The 23,928-nt window shown below is 34.1% G+C and overlaps 1 protein-coding gene across 1 annotated transcript in view; it reads left to right on the top strand.

Moving 5' to 3' along the window:
- The window catches only part of Col24a1 (collagen type XXIV alpha 1 chain), a 393,162-nt gene that overhangs the window by 259,213 nt on the left and 110,021 nt on the right, over window positions 1–23,928 (top strand). The window contains exons 34-39 of the mRNA XM_046443140.2: window positions 1,282–1,335; window positions 16,381–16,434; window positions 16,652–16,705; window positions 18,067–18,120; window positions 18,282–18,389; window positions 23,504–23,557. Coding sequence (XP_046299096.1) covers window positions 1,282–1,335; window positions 16,381–16,434; window positions 16,652–16,705; window positions 18,067–18,120; window positions 18,282–18,389; window positions 23,504–23,557 — 378 coding nt within the window. The remainder of the gene's footprint in view (window positions 1–1,281; window positions 1,336–16,380; window positions 16,435–16,651; window positions 16,706–18,066; window positions 18,121–18,281; window positions 18,390–23,503; window positions 23,558–23,928) is intronic.

Here is a 23,928-nt window from a genome sequence, read left to right as displayed (position 1 = left end):
CAACAGGATCTCATAAATTGCTGCTGGAAATATAAAACGGTGCCACCTCTTTTCAGTTTGGCAGACCTAAACATACTCCTATCATATTATCCAGTAATCATACTCCTTGCTGTTACTCAAATGAGTGGTCCACTCAAACACCCACACATGGAGTTTGTGGAAGCAACCAATAGACTTGTTGGTTATTAGTTGCCATTTTCTGGACCATAAGGCAATAGGATTAGGAAGTAGGGCCTTTAGAGGTGATTAGATGATGAGGGCATTAAGGCCTTCATGGCCAGGAATACTGCTCTTAAAAATAGAGACTTCAGAGAGATAAAAATCTATTTGTAACTGTGTCATGAAGACACAGCTAGAATGTAGCATCTATGAACCAAAAAGTGGAATCTCACCAGACACTGAATCTGCTGCTAGTACATTGATAATGGACTTTCCAGCCTCCAGAACTGTGAGAAATAAATGTCCATTATTTATAAGCTATCAGTTTATGTACTTTGTAATAGCAGCTCAAAAGAACTAAGACAAGATCCTTCAAAAAGCAAATGGAGCCAAGCATGGTGGTGCACACCTCTAATCCCAGCAACATGGGAGGCTAAGGCAGAAGGATCATAAGTTCAAAGCTAGCCATAGCAACTGAGCAAGGCCCTCAGCAACTTAGCAAGAACCTGTCTCAAAGTAAAAGATTAAAAAAGGGGTCTGGAGATTTGGTTCAGTAGTTAAGCACCCCTGGGTTCAATCCCTAGTACCAAAAAAAAAAAAAAAAAGCAATGGTGGATAACAAACACCCATAAAATGGAATATTAGTCAGCAAAACAATCTGAAAGGTTACATATCATCTAATTCTAATTTTATGACATTCTAGGAAAAGCAAAACTACACTGTAAAAAAAAGATCATATATTTGTTTCTTTAAAAATGCCATTTTATTTGTCACATATTTTCCAGGAATATTAAGTAGATATCCTTTAAGTAAGTTAACTTATAAAAGCCTTTTACACTTTTTGATACTGAGTACTTGATCAATGTTTATTGAATGAATCAATGAATTAGGATTACATGAATGAATGGTACTCCTTTCTTTTTTTTCTATTAAATCCAAGCATAGCTTAATATCATTCTAAAAATGACACAGATGCATCAACTAAAGATATAATTTTGTGTATAAAGAAAGGTAACAAATTGTTGATAACTTAATTATATACAATCATATGTTATTAATTCCATATCTGATTTTTGAAGGGAGAACTTTTATTTTAATATCTTAAATTTTGTTTTAATATAGGGACCTCGAGGACTGCAAGGTGATGCTGGACCTCCTGGAGAAATGGGTGTTGAGGTAATTTTTTGTGGTTCTTTCTAGTTCATTTATACCAAATACTTTTTGTAAGATTTTAAGGTAAAGTTAATAAATTCACTATATATTATGAAAAATACTTCTTTACTATTTTCTTTAATATTCAGAAAATAAAACCTAAAATCCCATTAAAATCATGATATAAACCTAATTTCATACATATAAAGTTGTCCTCTAACAAAAAGCTCATTGAAATGACAACAAAAATAAATAAAACTTTCCCTTTTCTGATTCAGTATTGACTTGGTAGCCCTTCAAACTAAGTGTTTTATCTCTTTTACAGAAACAAGTAATTAGAGGTGACTCTATTTAGTATATTTTTTAAAAAACCACATTTATTATAATTATAAAATCCAATTACTTTATTTCTGTTACTAATTTTAGTACTGAATAAATTGAACTATTTCCATTCCTTCCTTCCCTGGCTTCTATGAAGCCACTCTGTGTGGGTTTCCCCCTTTACCTTCTCTTTTAGCTTTTCTCAGTTTTGACAGGAAGTTGCCCTCCCATTTCCTTGGCTTAGCAATAATATTATCATAATGCCTTTAATTACCAATATTATTTTGGTAGCTCTAATTCACACCTCTCTCCTTAGCACTAGTTATTTATTTCCTTTTGTATCCTTAAATATCCATCTGAATATCTAACAAACATTTCAATTTAAAATATTTAAATCCATCACTTTCCTACTTTTCTTTTTACTTCCATCTCAGTGCCCAATAATCTCAAATTGAGACCCATCCTAGATCACTCCTAACCTGTCCTCTTCAGTTAGCCAACTATTCTTTTTTGAGTAAGCACGTCGCCCCATTGTCTCTTAAGGCTGTCTTTCCTTTTAGTCTCTATTGGCAGTATTCTCATCCACTCTTAAGCCATGTCTCCTCCAATTACATCATTCCTTCATTCAGTTTATCTCTCTTATAATATTTATCTTCTTGAAAATTTTTAAGAGTTCTTATAACTTTTATCATAAAATGTCAATTTCTTAACACAATAAATGATGTTCTGCATGGTATAATTTCTGCAAATGTGTTCAACCACATTCCTGGTAAAATTTTTCTTCTCTCCCATGGACTCCTTGTTTGTTGACCTATTTCTTATTCCATGATTATGCTGGGCCTTCTGACTCTATACTGTGTATCTGCTTGAGATACAAGAATGATAAGGTTGCTTATTCCTTTGGGAGTTTATAATCTATTTCAGAGGACAGTTATATAAACAATCATTATACTGCAATGTTAGGCCCAATAATGTAGATATTGACAGGAAAACATAAGAAACACAGCAGTGAGCCCTTCCCCCTATCTAGGGAAGGGAAAAAAATAAGACTTACCTATGTGTTTGTGGCAGTGGGTAACAATGTGAGTTTTAAGGAAGAGAAGGAGTTGGCTGTATGAAAAGAGGGAATAATGATAAGGGAATTCCAGATGAGGATAGTATGAGCATGAACTTTTAAACATGAAGCAATATGGATTATTTGATACTCAAAGTCAAAGCACAGTAGTAATAGAGTAATAGGAAAATTATGAAAATCTTGTGTACTCTGTTAAGAATCTTGAACTTTTTATTTTATAGGCTGTGGTACGTCATTAGAAAGACAAGGCAGCAACAACATCAGAATTGTATTTTAGGAAGATAATTCTAGTATCTGGATTAAAAGTATATTTGAGGAGACAAGATTAAAGAAATATAACCTATTAAAAGGCTGTTGCACTAGACCAAGCCACAAAAATGATGGAGGGATGAACTAAAGCAGGAGGCATAGAAATATTTGTTATATAAAATGGACAGAACATTCATATTTGTAGAATTTGTGAAATAAAGCAGAAAGAAAAGTCAAAAATTTTCTAGATCATGTGACAGGATGGATAGCAATACCTTTTCCCAAGTTCAGAAAAGAAGCCTGCTCAAGACTAGTTAAGACCCTATCTGTGAATCTTCCCAAGGTAAGTGGCTCACAAGTAGGAGAGCCAGATGATCTGAGTGAGAGTTATTGCTTATTACCTATACTAGCTCCCATCCTCTGAGCCTGAAGAAGGTGAGAGCAGTCATACCTGACAGCTCAAATTAATAGAGTAAGATGACAATTCTGATGTGATAAGGATTAGAGTTTAAGCAGGTGACTTGATGAAAATATGGTAGTTTAGAATAGTAGTTAAAGATAATGGAAGAGGGAAATGTTCAAAGACAAATAAAAGATGAGCTATACCTAACTGTCAAAATGAGGTAAGAAATAGTGGATTTGCATTATATTTACTAATGATGATAATAATAATACCTAACAATTGCAGAGCAATTCTGTGTCTTAACAATGTTTATACTCTTTAATGTATAATTGGATTCTCACAACAATTCCATGAGATAGGTACAGTTATTATCCCCATTTTATAGATGAAGAAACTAAGGCATATAATGGTTAAATAATTATCTAAGAGTAATAACTAAAGTAACATAGTTGTTAGATTAAATTTAGGCCATCTTCTTCCACAATCTGTGTTCCTGCCCCTGTACCTCTCAACATGGAATGATAAGACTTTGTGTAACAGTATAATTTTCCCCAGCCATGTTTATCTAGGAATAAGAAAGGTAAATGTGCTTTAAAAACCTGATCCAGAATTGGTAAAGTAAAAGAGGTACCACAGAGGTCAGAAGATTAAATATTGATCTAGCCCACGAAAGGAATAAAAGAAATCAAGAGGGCTGAAAGATGGGGAAAAGATAGTGCCTACAGAGGTCTATGAAATTAACAGCATCCTTATCCCATCCTCCTCCATCCTTCATATTTGTAGAAGGATATGTATATATCATCTACTCCACTGCTCTTTATTTTATTTTTTATTCCCCCTAGTCTCCTTATTTTGAATTAATTTCCACATATCAGAGGAAAAAATTGATCTTTGACTTTTGGGGACGAGCAAGATAGTCTCCAGTTCCATCCATTTACTGGCAAAGGCCATTATGTCATTCTTCTTAATGGCTGAGTACTCCATTGTGTGTGTGGAGTATATACAGACAAACACACAAATCACATCATATCACATTACATTTACTTTATCCATTTATCTGGTGAATGGTACCTAGGTTTGTTCTGTAATCTGGCTATTATAAATTCTGCTGCTATAAACATTTGTGTGGCTAAGTCACTGTAGTATGTCTTAAATCATTTGGATATATATCCAGGAGTGAGATAGCTGCGTCATATGATATTTCCATTCCTAGTTTTTTGAAGAATCTCCATGCTGCTTTCCAGAGTGGTTGCACTAATTTACACTTGCACAAACAAGTATGAGTGTACCTTTTTCCCCACATCCTCACCAACATTTACTGTTACTTGTATTCCTTTTAAAAATACTTATGTACTGATTTTTTATTTGTTCTAATTAGTTATACGTGACAGTAGAATGCATTTTGACACATCGTACATAAATGGAGTATAACTTCTCATTCTTCTGGTTGTACATGATGTAGAGTTACAAAAAAAAAGTTGTATAATCATTTACACACATAGGGTAATGATGTCTGATTCATTCTACTATCATGCCACTCCCATAACCCCTCTCCTCTTTTCCCTCCCTTCTGCCAAATCCAAAGTACCTCTGTTCTTCCCTACTTCCTGCTTATTGTGAATTAACATCCACATATCAGAGAAAACATTCAACCTTTGATACTTTGGGATTGGTTTATTTCACTTAGCATGATATTCTCCATCTCCATTCATTTACCAGCAGATGCCATAATTTCATTCTTCTTTAAGGATAAGTAATATTCCATTGTGTATATATGCCACAGTTTCTTTATCCATTCATCTGTTTAAAGGCACTTAGGTGGATTGCATAATTTAGCAATTGTGAATTGAGATGCTGTAAACATTGATGTGGCTACATCACTGTTACATGCTGATTTTAAGTCCTTTGGGTATAAACTAAGGAGTGGAATAACTGGGTCAAATGGTGGTTCCATTCCAAGTTTTCTAAGGAATCTCCATACTGATTTCCACAGTGGTTGCACCAATTGGTAGTCCACCAGCAGTGTATGAGTGTACCATTTTCCCCATAGCCTTGTCAACATTTATTGTTGTTTGTATTATTGATAATTGCCATTCTGACTGAGAATCTCAGTGTAACTTGATTTGCATTTCTCTAATTGCTAGAGTTGTTGAACATTTTCTCATATATTTGTTTATCGAATTTGTTTTCTTTTGTAAAGTGTCTTTTCAGTCCCTTAGCCCATTTATTGATTGAGCTATATGTTTTTTTCGTGTTGAGTTTTTTGAGTTCTTTATATATCCTGGAGATTAATGTGCATGTGGTAAAGATTTTCTCCCATTATGTAGGCTCTCTACATTCTTGATTGTTTCCTTTGCTGTGAAGACACTTTTTAGTTTGATACTATCCCATTTATTGATTCTTGATTTTACTTCTTGTACTTTAGAAATCTTGTTTTTGGTTCCTAAGCCGACAAGATGGAATATTGGGCCTACATTTTCTTCTAGTAGGCACAGAGTCTCTGGTCTAATGCCTAGATACTTGATCCACTTTCAGTTAAGTTTTGTGCAGAGTGAGAGATAGGGGTTTAATTTCATTTTGCTACATGTGGATTTTCAGTTTTTTCAGCACCATTTGTTGAAGAGGCTATCTTTTCTTCAATGTATGTTTTTGGCACCTTTGTCTTGTATGAGATAACTGTATATATGGGGTTGTCTGTGTTTTCTCTTCTGTACCATTGGTCTACATGTCTGTCTTGGTGCCAATATTATGCCGTTTTTATTACTATGGCTCTGTAGGAAATGTAAGATCTGGTATCGTAATGCCTCTTTCTTCACTTTCTTTCTAAGGATTGCTTTGGCTATTCTGGGTCTCTTATTTTTCCAAATGAATTTCATGACTGCTTTTTCTATTTCTATGAAGAACATCATTGGAATTCTAGTAGGAATTATATTAAATCTGTATAACGCTTTTGGTAGTATGACTGTTTGGATAATGTTATTTCTGCCTAGAGAAAGAGCACCGGAGATCTTTCCATTTTCTAAAATATTCTTCAGTTTCTTTTTTTAGTGTTCTGTAGTTTTTATTGTAAAGGTATTTCATCTCTTTTCTGAGAGTGATTCCCAAATATTTTTGAGGCTATTGTGAATGGGGTAGTTTTCCTAATTTCTGTTTCAGTGGATTCATCACTGATTTATAGGAACACATTTGATTTATAGTTGTTAATGTTATATCCTGCTACTCTGCTGAATTCACTTTAGTTCTACAAGTTTTTTGGTGGAATTTTTTTGGATCTTCTAAATATTGAATCATGTCATCAGCAAATAGTGAGAGTTTGAGTTCTTCTTTTCCCATTCATATTCCTTTAATTTCTCTTTTGCCTAAATGCTCTGGCTAGAGTTTCAAGGACAGTGTTGAATAAAAGTGGTGAAAGAGTGCATCCTTCTCTTGTTTCAGTTTTTAGAGGCAATGCTTTCAATTTTTCTCTATTTAGAATGATGTTGGCCTTGGGTTTAGCATATATGTTTTTAGAATGTTGAAATATGTTCCTACTATCCCTAGTTTTTACTAGTGTTTTGAACATGAAGGGATGTTGTATTTTGTCAAATGCTTTTTCTGCATCTATTGAGATGATCATATGATTTAAGTCTTTGAGTATATCAATGTGATGAATTACAGTTATTGATTTCCACATGTTGAAATAACCTTGCATCCCTGGAATGAACCCCACTTGGTTGTGGTGCACTATCTTTTTAATATGTTTTTGTATGCAATTTGCCAGAATTTTATTTTATTGAGAATTTTTGCATCTGTGTTCATCAGGGATATTGGTCTGAAGTTTTCTTTCCTTGATGTGTCTTTGTTTGGTTTTGGTATCAGAATGATACTAAGCCTCACAGAATGAGTTTGGAAGGGTTCCCTTCTTTTCTATTTCATGGAATAATTTGAAGAGTATTGGTGTTGACACTTCTTTGAAGGTCTTTCAGAACTCAGCTGAGCATCCGTCTTGTCCTGGGCTTTTCTTGGTTGGTAGGGTTTTTATGGCATCTTATATTTTATTGCTTGAAATTGATCCATTTAAATTGTGCATGCCCTCCTGATTCAGTTTGGGTAAGTCATATGTTTCTAGGAAATTTCTTTATGTCTTCAAGATTTTCTGTTTTATTGAAGTATAAATTTTCAAAATAGTTTCTGATTATCTTCTGTACTTTAGTAGTGTCTATCAAGATATTTCTTTTTTCCTCATGAATTTTATTAATTTGAGCTTTCTCTCTTTTTCTCTTTGTTAGCCTGGCTAAGGGTTTATCAATTTTATTTATTTTTTCACAGAACTGACTTTTCATTTTGTCAATTTTTTAAATTATTTCTTTTGTTTCAATTTCATTGATTTCAATTATTTCCTGTCTTCTACTACAATTGGTGTTCATTTGTTCTTCTTTTTCTAGGCCTTTGAGATATAATATAAGCTCATTTATTCAGTAACTTTCTCTATTCTTTTAATGAATGAGCTCCATGCAATGAACTTTCCTCTTATAACTGCATTCATAGTGTCCCAGAGATTCTGATATATTATACCACTGTTTTCATTTACCTCTAAGAATTTTTTTTATTTCTTTCCTGATTTCTTCTGTTATCCATTTGTCATTAAATAGTGTATTATTTAGTCTCCAGGTGTTAGAGTAGCTTCTATTTTTTATTTTATCATTGATTTCTAAATTCATTCCATTATGATCTGATAGAATGCAAGGCATTATCTCTATTTTTTTGTATTTGTTAAGAGTTCCTTTGTGTCCTAACATATTATCTATTTCAGAAAATGATCCATGTGATGCTGAGAAGAAAGTGTATTTGCTCATTGATTGAGGAAATATTCTATATATGCCTATTAGGTATAAGTTATTGATTGTATTATTTAGTTCTATAGTTTATTTGTTTAGTTTTTGTTTGGATGATATATCCAGTAGTGAGAGGGATATGTTAAAGTCACTCAGTATTATTGTCTTGTGGTCTATTTGATTCTTGAAATTGAGAAGTGTTTATGTGATGTACATGGAGGCTCCATTGGTTATGTCTTGTTAATGTATAATTCAATATGTTCTTTGTCCCTTCTGATTAACTTTTGCTTGAAGTCCACTTTATCTGATGTGAGTATAGAAACCCCTGCTTATTTACAAGATCCATGTAAGTGCATAGGTGTGCGCGTCTGTTGTAATTTTGTACATTTGTGGTCCTATAAGCCTCTTATTTTCCATTTTATTGTTTAGATTTGGGAAATTTTCTGACATTATTTCATTGAAAAGATTGTTTATTCCTTTGGTTTGTATTTCTGCACCTTCGTCTATCCTGATAAATTCTAAATTTGGTCTTTTCATGTTGTTCCATAATTCTTGGAAGGTCTGTTCATGGTTTCTTAGCATCTTCTCTCCATGGTCAACTCTGTTTTCAGGATTATATTGTTTGTCTTCATTGCCTGAGGTTCTATCTTCCAAGTGGTCTAGTCTTTTGGTGATTGTTCTATTGATCTTTTAATTTGGTTTATTTTTGCTTCATTTTTGAGATTTCTGCTTGTTTTTTGTTCTTGTTGTTTGTTGGTTTGTTTTCAGAATTTCTGCCTCTTTATTGAAGTCATCTTTCACTTTCTGTATTTTCTCCCTGATGTCATTCCTTACAATGTTCTTTACTTTGCAGATCAGTTTAACTTTGTACATTCTAAACTCCCTCTCTGACATTTCTTCCACTGTGGTGTTGATGGATTCTGTTATTGGAGTACCTTGGTTTGTTTGGGGTGATTTATTCCTTTGCACTTTCATATTGTTTGTGTGTCTACCCATTTATCACTATGGATCTGAGGCAATAGAGGTTCTACCAGTGGACTATAGTGTCCCTGAAGTTTTCTAGTACCTCTCTGTTTAGGAGGAAACGAATAATATCAACCAATGCAAACAATATGCGACATTAAATTAAAAAGTTCCTACTGTGATATCTACAACATTAATTATCACAATTAACAAATTATATGATCAGTTATTGCCTATAATAAAAACAACAAGTTTGCAAAAAGGTTTAGAATTTCAAATGGTAGACAGGGAGAGAACAGAAGTAATATAGGACAGGACGTGATCATTATGAGGGAGAAGAAGACAAGATAGAAGTAAAAATTTAAAGGAAGGTGAAGTGAGAACAATAGAAATTGGCTGTTAGCAGAAGAAAAGAGAATCAAAGGAAACAGGAGAAAAAATATATATATAAAGTAAAAAATTTTAAAGAATTTAAAAAAATAAAAGAATACAAACAAAACTAAAATTTACTAATCAAACATCCTAGTTAACACACACACACACACACACACACACACACACACAAACTAATCCATGAAAAATAATTGGCTTCAAAAATGCTAGAAATGAGAAAAAAACAAATATCAAAATGTATAAGTGTCCATGTGCCATCAAGGTCACAATTAAACAGAGAAAAATAATTTTTAAAAAATATATTGGTGAAAAATTAAAAAATTCTTTCCATTGGATCCAAAATATCCCCAGCTTCTCAGCAATTTTAGGTGGGGTCATCTGGTGCTTGATGCTGTGAGAGGGCATCTGGTGCTTGCTGGAGTGAGGTGTAATTCCATAGGTATAATTCCTGGAGACACAGTTGAGGCTTAGGCAGGTTCCAGGCTCTTTCTTTCTTTTTTTTTTCTTTTTTTTATTGGTTGTTCAAAACATTACATAACTCATGACATATCATCTTTCATACATTTGATTCAAGTGGGTTATGAACTCCCATTTTTACCCCAAATACAAGTTGCAGAATCACATCGGTTACACATCCACATTTTTTCCATAATGCCATATTAGTGACTGTTGTATTCTGCTACCTTTCCTATCCCCTACTATCCCCCGTCCCCTTCCATCCCCTCTTCCCTCTCTACCCCATCAGCTGTTGTTCAATTCTCTCCCTTGTTTTTTTTCCCCTTTCCCCTCACCATCTCTTATATGTAATTATGTGTAACAATGAGGGTCTCCTTCCATTTCCATACAGTTTCCCTTCTCTCTCCCTTTCCCTCCCACCACAGGCTCTTTCCTGAATGCCATTTTGTCTGGAGATTTTAAATCAGCACATCTTTAACATCCAGTACTTGCTGATCCATAGTGGGAGACGGTACACCAGGGATCTCCTCTGGGTTCCACTTGTGTGGTGGGAGAGCCAGTTCTTAGTCCCATACATCATGTGCAGAACCCACCCCTGTCCTTCTGAGTTTCTGGCCAGATGCATCTCTCCCAGCAGGTCCTGCAAGCAGTTGGATTAGAGGAGGATGGGAAGAGCAAATGGGTTTCTGCAACCAGTTAGTTGTCTCCTGTGAAAACCTCTCTCCACATTTAATTTTCTCCAGATCCCTTAAGCACACTCTGTGCTGTGCAGTGTGTTTCCTGGGCCTATATTTCAGGCCAAACACAGGTTTGCCAGAAATCAGCTCCCTCAGCTGTCAGTATCTTACACCACACCTGAAAATGGTTCCTTCCTTTGTCCTCCACACACTGCTGGTAGAGATGGAGGCTTCTTTCCCAGCACATAGGTATGGTGCAGCGTGTCTTTCAGGTTTGATGGCAAAGTCCTTGATCCCTAAATGCTCCATATCCAGATACACCTTGGGCCTACCAAAAATGCAGTTTCATTTAATTCCCTTATCCTTCTACTACACTCATGGAGGGACTGCTCTGGCTAATGGTTCTGGCCTGTGCCACTGGGGATTTTTTCCCTTATTTTATTGTATCTAATCTCCTGTGTCCCCATTCTGCTTTGAATATCCAGTTTTAAATTCCAGTAAAGTTCCCCCACCCTTTTCTTTTTTTGTTCATCCACCTTGCAGAGAAGCTATCTGTCTGCTTTCTTGATTTCATACCACAGAGCATCCAAGAATGCAACCACTTCTATTCTGCCATCTTGAAAATCCTTCTTACTTGTATTCCTGATAGTTGTCATTCTGACTGGCATGAGATGAAATCTCAATGTAGTTGGATTTGCATTTCCCTAATGACTAGAAATGTTAAACATTTTTTCAAATATTTGTTGACCCTTTCTATTTCTTCTTTTGAGAAGTGTCTGTTTAGTTATTTTCCCCTTTTATTGATTGGGTTATCTTGTTTTTTGGTGTTAAGTTTTTTTTTTTTTTTGGGGGGGGGATTTGTATATTCTGGATATTAATGCCCTATCTGAAGAGCAGATGGCAAAGATTTTCTTCCATTAAGTAGGCTCTCTCTTCGTGCTCTTGTTTGCTTTGCTATGAAAAAAATCTTTTCAATTTGATACCATCTCATTTATCAATTTTTTATTTTATTTCTTGCACTTTAAGACTCTTGTTAAGAAAGTCAGTTCCTGTAGACCCTCATTGTTATACAAAATTACATATAAGAGGATGTGAGGGAAAAGGGAAAAAAGAGATAGAGAAATGAATTACAGTAGATGGGGTAGAGAGAGAAGATGGGAGGGGAGGGGAGGGGAGAGGGGATAGGAAGGGGATAGGAAAGGCAGCGAAATACAACAGACACTACTATGGCAGTATGTATAAATGTGGATGTGTAACCAGTGTGATTCTGCAATCTGTAGACGTGGTAAAAATGAGAGTTCAATAACCCACTTGAATCAAATGTATGAAATATGATATGTCAAGAGCATTGTAATGTTTTGAACAACCAATAAAAAAAGAAAGTCAGTTCCTGTGCTTAAATGTTGGAGTGTTGGGCCTTCATTTTCTTCTAGCAGCTGCAGAGTTTCTGGTATAATTTCTAGGTCTTGATTCACTTTTGGTTGAGTTCTGTGCAGTGTAAGAGATGGGGATTACATTTCATTCTACTATACATGGATTTCCAGTTTTCCCAGGCTCATGTGTTTAAAAATGTCATCTTTTCACCAATGTATTTTTCAGCACCCTTTTATTGTATCAGATAACTCTATTCATGTGGAATTGACTCTGTGTTTTCTATTCTGTTCCATTGGTCTTTGTGCCTGCTTTGGTGCCAGTACCATTCTATTTTTGTTACTACACCTCTATAGTATAATTTGAGGTCCAGTATTAATGATGCTTCCTGCTTCATTTTTCTTGCTGAGAATTGTTTTGGTTATTATGGGTCTCTTATTTTTTCCAAACAAATTTCATAACTGCTTTTTCTAATTTTGTGAAGAACATCATTGGAATTTTGATGGGAATTGCACTGAATCTGTACAGCATTTTTGGTAATATAGCCATTCAGACAATATTAATTCTGCCTATCCAACAACAGGGGAGAACTTTCCATCTTATAAGGTCTTCTTCAACTTTTTTCTTTATTGTTCTATAGTTTTCATTGTAGAGATCCTTCACCTCTTTTGTTAGATTGATTCCTAAGTTGTTGTTTGTTTTTTGTTGTTGTTGTTGTTGTTTTATTTTGTTTTGTTTGGGGAGCTATTGTGAATGTAATAGTTTTCCTCATTTCTTTTTCAGCAGAGTCATCATTAGAGAATAGAAACATGATTTATGACTTTTGATCTTGTATCCTACATCATTGTTGAATTCATTTATGAACTCTTAAAGTCTTCTGGTAGATTTTTTTGGGTCTTCTGAATATAGAATCATGTTGATAGAAACAGATAATTTGATCTCTTATTTTCCTACTTGTATCCTTTAATTTCCTTCTCTTGTCTGATTGCTCTGGCTAGAGTTCAAAGACTATATTGAATAGGAGTGATGAAAGTGGGCATCTTTGTCTTATTTCTGTTTTGGAGAAAATGTTTTCTGTTTTTCCTCCATTCAGTATAATGTTAGCCTTAGGTTTGTGATATATAGCCTTTACAGTGTTAAGGTAAGTTCTTTCTATCCCTATTTTTTTCTAGTGTTTTACACATGAATGGGTGCTGTACTTTGTAAAATGCTTCGTCTGCATCTGTTGAGATAATCTGTGACTCTTGTCCTTAAGTCTGTGTATGTGTGAATTATATTTATTGATTTCCATGTGATACACCAACCTTGCATTCCTGGGATAAAACCCCTTGATCATGATGCACTGTCTTTTTAATGTGTTTTTGCATGCAGATTGCCAGTATTTTATTAAGAATTTTTGCATCTGTGTTCATCAAGAATATTGGTGTGAAGTTTTCTTATGTTGATGTACTTTGTCTGGTTTTGGTATGAGAGTGATACTGGCCTCATAGAATGAGTTTGACAGTGTTCCCTCCTTTTGTATTTCCTGGAATAATTTGAAGAGGATTGGTATTAGTTCTTCTTTAAAGTTCCAGTAAAACTTGGCTGAGAATTCACCTGGTCCTGGACTTTTATTTTTTTGGAAGTCTTTTGATAGTTGCTTCAATTTCATTGATACTTGATATTGATCTTAGTTTTCTATATTCCCATGGTTCAATTTGGGTAGGTCAAATTTCTCTAGGAATTTTTCAGTATCTTCAAAATCTTTTTAGCTAATTGGAATATAAATTTTCAAAATAGTTTCTGATGATCTTCTGGATTTCATTAGTGTCTGATGATATTTCCTTTTTCATCTTGAATTTTGTTAATTTGAGTTTTGTCCCTCTTTCTTAGGTTCATTTGGCTAAAGATTTATCCATCTTGTTTATTCTTTCAAAACAAATCAACTCTTCATTTTGTTAATCTTTTGTATTTTTTTATTCTCAATGTCTTTGATTTCAGCTCTGTTTTTAAGTATTTCTTGTCTTCTACCAATTTGGGTGTTGGTGTGTTTTCTTTTTCTAGGGATTTGGGATTACTTATTTGGTACCCTTCTATTCTTTTAATGTATGAACTCAATTCTATGAACTTTCCTCTTAGAACTGCCTTCATACTGTCCCAGAGACTTTGATATATTATATTACTATTCTCATTTTTATAACAATTTTTTACTTCTCCCCTGGTATCAATTCCTTCTACTATTCATTCATTATTCAAAAGTATATTTTTTTAGTCTTCAGGTTAATGGTAGTTTTGACATGGAAGGAGTCCAGAAAGAGTTGTCATTTTCTCTCAAGACAGAGTTTTAGCCTTAGAGAGATAAATCAAGTTCTATAATTTCTGATACAAAGCAGAAACACAGGCTATTTTGCTTTGTAGGATCCTTTCTCCTAAGTACTGCACTATACTACCTTTCATAACAGTGAATAAGTTACAAAAATAACTCAAAGAATTAAAATAAAAACTATTAAAAATTAGGGAAATGATGGCAAAAAGATATATAGTATAAGGAAACTTTACTTTTAGAAGAGTCACCCATTGAGAAGTATTAGTTTATAGAAGTAATTACTAAAAAATAAAAATAAAAATTATTTTGAAAAGTAATCATTGAGGTGGCGTGTACCACGACAGAGCAGGTTCCTGCCAAGGAGCTATGAACTGCCTTGGAAAATAAAAAGTCTGAAATAATCAGTAAAAAATAAAGACATATTCAGAAATTAGATTTAAAGTGGAGCATCTGATGGATCTTCCAGTCCTGATAGGAGCTGGAACTGAACAACTGAAAAAAGGCCCTGATTCTTTATTTAAGGGGAAGTACCTCAAAGGCAGAGGTAAGGTTTCAGTGGGAGGAGTCTTGTTTTGGTGCTTGTTTCTGCTGTGGCAGGGGTCTTGCAGTACACAGGTTGATTGGCATTTGACAAGCCATCTTGAGATACACACATCTTCAAGAGATTATCTGGGTCCAGTGGGTCACTTCCATCTCAGGAGCAGAGATAGAACTTGAGTAATGACCTGAGCAGGGCACCACACAAATCAGGCATTCTTGAATCAGTGGATTCTTACTGGGAGTTCCTGATACTAGGCTTTTCTGCCTAATTGGTCCAACATAGCCCAGTTTAGCCATAGTTCATAGATGGCTCCCAGCAAGTAATCACCTATGAGGAATGGGACAAAAGCTTTTCATTACAAGCCCACTTATTGTATTGTGCATGTGTAACTTTTATTTTGGGGAAAAGAATGAATTTGGATTGCAGCTGAGTCAAAATAAAAAACTGAACTTGCTTTCATCTAAGCTATTACAAAATTATATAAAAGGTATTTCAATCCCTAATAATTATAATGAAGAGTTCCATCTATGGATCAAAAATATTGAAGAATCTCTGAAAAATATAAGAAAGAGAGGAAGGAGAGGGATGGAGGGGAAAGAGAGAAGTAGGTCTCTTTTATAATGTGAATGTTTTAGTCAGCTTTTTTGCTGCTGTGACCAAAATACCCAACAAGAATAATTTTAGAGGAGGAAAGTTATTTAAGGGCTCATAGTTTCAGAGGTCTCAGTCCATAGATAGTTGGCTTGATTCCTTGGGACTCGAGGTGAGGCAGAACATCATGGTAGAAGAATGTGACAGAGAGAAGCAGCAAACATGATGATGAGGAAGTAGGAAGAGACTCCACTCACCAGACACAAAATATATACCCCAAAGGCACACCTCCAATGACCCACCTCAGTTTCCAGCCACACCCTACCTGCCTCAGTTTTCACTCAGTTAATCACCATCAGGAGATTAATTTACTGACTGGGTTAAGATTCTCACAACCCAATCATTTCTCTTCTGAACCTTCTCACATTGTCTCACACATGAGTTTTTGGTGGACACCTCATATCCAAACTGTAAGAGTGAATAAATTTATCTATTATTTGTGTGATATTTTTATAAAATCATTTAGCAAAATTGAATTTTTATTAAAGAAGTTGGTTCCAGAGGACACAACAGAAAAGGATGAGAAAAGCAAAAAGACCAGAAAACACTTTTGTCCCTGAAAGTAGAAAATTTGAAGAAGGAGGTATTTTGTTTTTCATTCTTTGACTAAGGCTTAAAGGATGAGAAGAAAGGTTGTAAGAAACTGGTCCTGATTTCAGGTAAAGTTGTTTTTCATTTGTACTGTTAAAGTGTACCAGTAAGTATCTGGTCTAATCCCATGAGGTTTATAGGAAGACAACAAAAAACCCTCTCCTAAACTTAGATATTGGTTACCCTTAAGCTAAAAATTACTATTATTTTCTTATGAGGTGTTACTGCCTTTATAATGTGTCAGATCATTCTCTTTTAGGGACCTCCAGGCATTGAGGGAGAATCTGGTCTACAAGGCGAACTGGGTACTAAGGTAAACTTCCTATAACAGTTAAAGAGAGGTTCTCTAAACTGTCACCATTGAATTCTTTGCATTTGCCCCATTGTTGCAAACACAGATCTTGAAATTTGATGAAGGCCCACAGATAAAAACTGTGAAGTATTTTGGAATTCCTAACCCTTTATGATATGCCTGCCCTAGATATGCAGTTTTAGTGAAAAGAGTTTAGTCTTTCCCTTTGTTTATTCAGGGAGATGTTGGACCTGTGGGCAGTGTTGGAGGACCTGGGGAACCAGGATTACGAGTAAGTACTTTCACAAAACCTTTTTAATGCACTGACCCATTAATTTCAGGGACTTAAAACTTACCATTTGGGCTGGGGTTGTGGCTCAGTGGTAGTGCGCTCGCCTAGCATGCGTGAGGCACTGAGTTCGATTCTCAGCACCACATACAAATAAATGAAATGGAGGTCCATCAACAAATAAAAAAAAAAAATATTAAAACTTACCATTTTAAACATCTCAAATACAGCATAATAAACCTTTCTGATCCCTTTAGAAAATGTTTGTCTTTATTTCATAATCTCAAAAGCTGAAACTAAACCCTGTTTACATTCTCACTTAGAGGCATTTCGAGTCCTAACCCCATATACTATTTCCTCAAAATCAGTTGCCAAAAATGTGGCGTCACTGTGATTGTCACTTATAGTAGCCTTTGGAAGGAATTCATGAATACCAGTGACCAACTCTCAGGATATCTCCTGACCTAAAAGAGGTAGATGAAAGATTGAAATCTAATTTATATTTTAAAAATCACCCTAGAATCATGTAAAGTTAATACTATGCAAAGAAATATTATAAATAGTTGTAATTTATTATCTTAGAGAAGTTTTACTATGATGGATAGCTTTATTTTGAGCTGTAGTAAGGAATTTTCCCCAAGAACACAGTATCCGAGAAAATTTTAAGAAGCATTTGTTCATTAAAAGACAAACTGGGGAAATATAGTTTTGTATCTGCTTTGTTTCTTTTCACTTTCCCTTTTTTAGGGTAGTGGAGTGAGTCAGATGTGAGGGTGATGGAAACATCAGTGATGGGAGATATAAATAACTATTAATAAAAACGAATAAATTTATTTTAAAATAATTTAGGTATCAAGAGACCCAGTGCTACTCTAATAGCTTCTTAAACTATGACTCTAATATTTCTTTAAGTTCCCTATGTAGAGGGCAGCTTCTCAAGGTATCATGACCTCTCTGCTGTCTTTCAAGGAGAAACCCTAAAAATCTGGTAGAATAATCATAGTCAAGTAAATTGAGTATAGCAAAATATACTATTTAATGAAATGTAGTATTTACATTCCTTGAACTCAAAAGCACACGTTTAGAGCTACCACATGAATATGTTAATTACCTAACATTTATTAATATTCTGGAACCATCTTATATTTAAATTTACAACACTCTATTTAAATTTTCTGCTAAGCTATTTAAGGCAAATTAAATCATTCTTATTCTGTCATATCCTCTTTATAGATAAAGTAGAAGTAGAAATAAATTGAATACAAACTTACTACTTTCTATACGTGCTGGGACAAAGAGTAAAGATAAATAAGATAAATGATCATGGTAAAAAAATTAATCTTACTGTTTCTGCTACATAATAGGGTGAACCAGGGGCTCCTGGAGAAGAAGGTCTCCAGGGAAAAGATGGATTGAAGGTAAACTGTATTTTTAATCTTACATATAAAATAGATGTTTTGTGAAATCTTTAATAAAACATTAAACGATGTATGGTTTGTATGCCATATACAAACCAGTATATTGTGTGGCATAATTATTTCACTGCATTTCTTTTGAAATTTTTTTCATTGATTTCCAGGGGACTCCAGGAGAAAGGGGACTTCCTGGAGAAGATGGAGAAAAAGGAGAGATGGGCTTACCAGGAACTATTGGGCCCTTTGGTAGTCAAGGTAGAATGGGCCTTCCGGTGAGTACTGCTGTGTTCATTTTCAAATACTCAGTGAACTCAGTTCCTATATGTATGCATATACCCACCCCCCAACACATACAAACACACTTTAGTAACTGAAGTGTTAAATTGTGCCTTGAGAAAGGGGCAATGTAGAGACTATTTATCCACCCTCCAGATACAAAAAGGCCTGGAATTTCTTATGTAAACCATTTGTAAGGGAATATTTTTTGTTGTCTTAGTTTGATTGAATATTTTTAACTTTATTCATAGAATAGACATTCTTATTGTAAATTTAATAGCTTAGATCCAGCATGGAAACTCTTTATAAGCACACTATTAGCTATCAATGTTTGATCCTGAATTGTATTACTTTAAAGAAAATTCTAAGAAGATTAACATTAAACAGGGATGAGAGGTGGGAGGGAAAGGGAGAGAGAAGGGAAATTGCATGGAAATGGAAGGAGACCCTCAGGGTTATACAAAAGTACATACAAGAGGAAGTGAGGGGAAAGGGAAAAATAATACAAGGGAGACAAATGAATGTCAGTAGAGGGGGCAGAGAGAGAAGAGGGGAGGGGAGGGGAGGGGAGGGGGGATAGTAGAGGATAGGAAAGGCAGCAGAACACAACAGACCCTAGTATGGCATTATGTAAATCAATGGATGTGTAACTGATGTAATTCTGCAATCTGTATATGGGGTAAAAATGGGAGCTCATAACCCACTTGAATCAAAGTGTGAAATATGATATATCAAGAACTATGTAATGTTTTGAACAGCCAACAATAAAAAATTAAAAAAAAAAATTCTAAATGTCATGGAATCAATTCCCTCACCTTGAGACAAATGGAAGATGTGAATAAATAATGCAAACAGCTTCTGTCTAGCTTCAACACTTAACTTATAGGATTTGTAATATTCTTCCATACAGCTGACTGATAACTTTACTTTCCTGTTTCTTGTCTTTGGGAATACTCTTCTTTTTTGGAAGTTATCCCTTATGACCCTACCAGAAAATTCTCTTTCCTCTGAACTCCAACAATCATCATCAGCCTTTGAAAGATTAAAAGTTAACTTTTAAGCATTTGGTCTGCTTTTTCAGGGAGATCATACCTATTCTGAAGCAAATACTCTTCCCATAAACCTCAGTATTTCTACATGGGGGGCTCGATAAAGATTGAGAAACTGATCATGCAGATGGGGTGGGAGACAAAGTAGTGATTTATAACGTTGGTTATCTTTTTGTGTTTTTCCTCTACTTTTCTTCCTTTGGCTTCCAACCTTCAGATCATTAGTGTCCTATATATGATAGTCCCTGCCCCATTCAGCTCAATTAGTTTGCAGAACAAAGAAGAAAGCTCTTCAACTAACGCCATAAGTGATGCACAAACTGGCCATCTCATCATTCACATTTACTCGTGGCTATAATTCCTTTAGTAGCAATTAAAACGGTGCTATAACACATCTTTCCCCAAATAATGGATAATCATACCAGTGTATTTCAAAGTGACATTTGAAGAACGAGGATAAACCAGAAGTGGTTGTGAGCACTAGCAAATTGAGTCATTTTTCCTTCCATTTTTACCATAGTGGTGCAGTGCCTATATTTTCACTCAGTCCTAAATAACTGTGATGAGTATTCCACCATAGCATACACAAAGTCCCAGAGAATCCTCCCTAAACTATCTTAAATATCTTTGCCCCAGACACTGAGCAAAACACACTCATTTATATATTCTCATACCATCCTAATAACTATAGATACTATTTCCCATTTTGTAACTGGAAAAAACTCAGACTCACAGTCTAGTAGTTCATACAAGAAAATACAGCAGATAGCTGAGCTGGCACTAATTCTTTATTTTCTGACTTCTGTTTTGAGAAAACAGAAGAGAGAGCCTTGCCTAAATAGCAGTTTTGGTCCTATCTTTTGCCTTCCTAGGGTTCTTGGTAATTTTGTAAAATCTTTTTTAGAGAATTTATTTTTTTTCCATTAGTATCAGGCTAGACCCACAGAGAAGCCAGGTAACAAGTTCAAGAAATTGTGATTATCTTCCTGATAATTCTTGTTACATTTATGTTTTTATATTTTAAAAGCTGCTGATAATTATTCATACTCTAGCATGGATGTTTTTTAAGCCAACTAACTTAGTTCCTAGCAAGGCAAACACACTGGGAAAAAGGAAAGACATACAAAGCAGGGACCCTCAGGATGATGCAGCATGACAATTGATGATGGGAAGACCAGAAATGAAGGGGCTCAAAACAAGGCATGGAAAAATGATAAACACAGATTTCATCTGCTTCGTAATTTTTCCCAGGAACAATTCTGCCTAGTACACATCTTTGGTGCCTTTTTTAGTAACAACACGTGTGTTTCTTTTTTATTCTTTTTGTTGTTCTCCTTGGAATTTTAAATGCCTTTCAGCTTATAAACTCAATAAAAATACCATGGCATATTTTTTCAGAAGAATTTTTTGATCCAAGGAACTATTGCTTAATCAGACAGCCTGATGTTGGATTTATTTTTCACTTTTAAAATTCTTCCTTAAGCAGTGTCACAAAGATACTACCTCGGGTTCTTACAAAATCAACAAAAAAGAGAGTGAGAAAAAGAAAGAAAACTTCTTAAATTTTTTTTCAAGGAAGGAGAACCTTTCTTACATTCTTTTTACTTCCTAGAAGATTGAGAATGATTGAAAAATAAGGAAGTGTTCATTAGCAAATTCCAAATTCATACTATAGAATTCTTTGAATAGGAAAAAAATTATTTATCTTATACTTGAATTCTGTGCTAAACTGTCCAGTTTCCCAAATGCATAATTCTGTATGATAAAAGAGCATCTGAAAAGAAATACCTACTGGACTCACAGTCTGTCATCCATTCCTAAAAATTCTACTTCTGTGGTACCTAAGATCCAAACACATGTGGAGCTGGGAACTCCAAAGTAGAACATATTAAAATGAAATTATCTTGTTTTATTCCTTTAGGACAAAATTCAGTTGGATTTATTTATGTCAGCTAACACATGTGTATTTGGATTCAGTATAGTTGTGGAGTACTGACATAATCAAAGATAACATCATTTTGTTCTCATGGGATAGACATTTTTAAGTTCAATAGTACCAAAACATTACAGAAGATACAGAGTAACTGGAACCCCTATCCATTTGCCATGGAATGTAAATTGGCAAAACTACTTTGGAGAATGATTTGGCAATGTCTAGTATAGTATATTGTAGTATTGTATAGAAGATATACATATTCTGCAACCCAGAAAGTCAACTCTAGGGTTTATAACCTAAAAAAAACTCTTAACATAGATACAGGGAGGTATGCACAGGGTGTTTATAATATATAACACATTACCTATATACCAAAAAGTTAACCATTAGAAAAGTGGTTGAATTATGATTTGATAATATAGAATCCTATAACAGTAAAAAAAATGAGAGGTATGTTAAAGACACCCTGAAAAACTGAAAAAACAAAATGTTGTATTAAAAAATTTTGGAATAATGCATAAAATATGATACTGCTTATTTTAAAAGTATAAAATAGTGACATATTGCTTGGGGATACTATAAATGGAGTTAAGAAATTCATAGTATTAATAAACAAAGTCAGAATGATGATTGTACTGAGTGGGGAGGAAGATGATGTGTTTGGAAAGGTATATGTATATATTGGGGTTTAATTATGTATACATATATTGGTCCTATTTATTAAAGTGGGAGGTAAGTGCATGAATTTTCATTGTATCTTCTTATTTCTTTATAGAATAGTTATATAGAATAGTTAAGTATACTATTGCATGATTTACTTTAAAAACTTGTGAAAATTAATATTTATTGAGCTGTTTATTAAAAGTCTAATCCTTTCTAAATTTTACATGCATTATCTGATTTAATCCTAGTAACTCTTCAAAGAGGTTTTATTGTTCCCCTTTTATCTGGGAAGGAAGCAGAGACCTTTAAAAATTAAATAATTTGCCCAGTGTCCATATAGCTATTATAGCTATTTAGTGCCCAAGTCATAATATGAAGCTGCTTTGTGTAGTCTGACTTTTTAAAAGTTCACTTATTCTTTTCAAGGTTCTGAGTTCACAGTAGCTCATAGAAGTGTTAAAATGTATTCATTTGGGTTTAATTCTCTATAGAAGATTCATCAACTTTTTTAAAAATCCTTATTAGCTACAAAGAACTCAGAATAGTGCAACTATCATTTCTACCTCTGGATGCAGCTATAACTACAGCAATAGAACAAAACTGCTTTGGCCTCTAAACTCAGTGAGGCTAGAAGAGCATTTGCTTGGGAGCACAGGGCATGAGTCATTTCCTTAAGTATCTGTTTATTCGTTCAACAAATATTTATCAAGAGCCTACATAGCACAGTGGTAAACCACAATTTATTTCTTTCTACATCATTTCTGCAGATTGCCAAGCTTTGGGGACACAAATTTGAAATTTCCATTCTCATTTCCAACTAATGAAAGGAATGTTGTGATTAATTATTTGCCATTTTAGAACATCCAACCTGGCTCAATATGGATCACACTTAAGCCTACCCATTGTTGATCTGAAAATTCATGTGGCATAACACTTTTTTAATTAAAAAAAAAGTATATATTAAAATTTTTTCATCTACTTTTGACAAAGTACCAATTGAAATGAAAATATTATTTAAACACTAGTCTCGCTGTATTTTCTCCTCTTCCTTTTTTTCCCCTACAGATCAAAGAATATTTCTTCAAACATCCATACTCCAGTGAGATTTTGAGATTTTTCTTAACCATGCATTATATTTTATAATCTTATTCTTTCAAGATTCTGAGTTCACAGTAGCTCATAGAAGTGTTAATATGGATTCATTTGTGTTTAATTCTCTTCCCATTAATTAAAATAGTGTATTGAAATAAAGTAATTTTTTTACTGCACAGTTTAGTTTTTCCTATCTTGGCAAGTTTGTGTGTGTGAACTTTATAGTTGGTCACAGTTGTGCTTTTAAATCACTGTGAAAAGTAGCCCTTGTTTTTATTTAGTGTATAATTCAGTGGTTATCTGATGTAAGTATTCAAAATTCCACTCTTTTCTTTAACCATTTATTTATTTTTCTATATTGAATATTAAGGGACCCGAAGGAATGACAGGAACTCCAGGACAAAGAGGTCGTCCAGGAAAAAAGGTAATGTTTAAATATTTTTTAGTATTTTTTTTCTTCTTGAGGCCCAGAAATCCATAGCATGCTATAGTATTTTGATTTGCACTAAATATGAAATTTATAAATTTGGTGTTTAAAGGCACATTTGTATAAATTAATATTTAATTCCACTTAGAAGTATATGTCACTTTTCTTATTTGAAAGCAATTTTCCAGTTTGGAATTTGTTTTTTAAAAAAAATTCTTTTTCCTTGGTCTCTTGTTTTCCAAAAAATCTTTTAATAGATCATAGGTGAAAAATAAAAAAGATAAAATGAAAATACTCTATCATTTGTGCTATTTGATAACAACTTTAGTAAAATATTAGAGGGAAAAGATTATAATTGTTTCTGGATT

Source organism: Marmota monax, unplaced genomic scaffold (assembly GCF_021218885.2).
Source record: "Marmota monax isolate L192 unplaced genomic scaffold, Marmota_monax_Labrador192_F-V1.1 WCK01_AAM20220418_F8-fsc00046, whole genome shotgun sequence".
Lineage (NCBI taxonomy): Eukaryota > Metazoa > Chordata > Mammalia > Rodentia > Sciuridae > Marmota > Marmota monax.
Note: the sequence above shows the minus strand (reverse complement) of the source record. Positions and strands in the feature narration are given on the sequence as shown.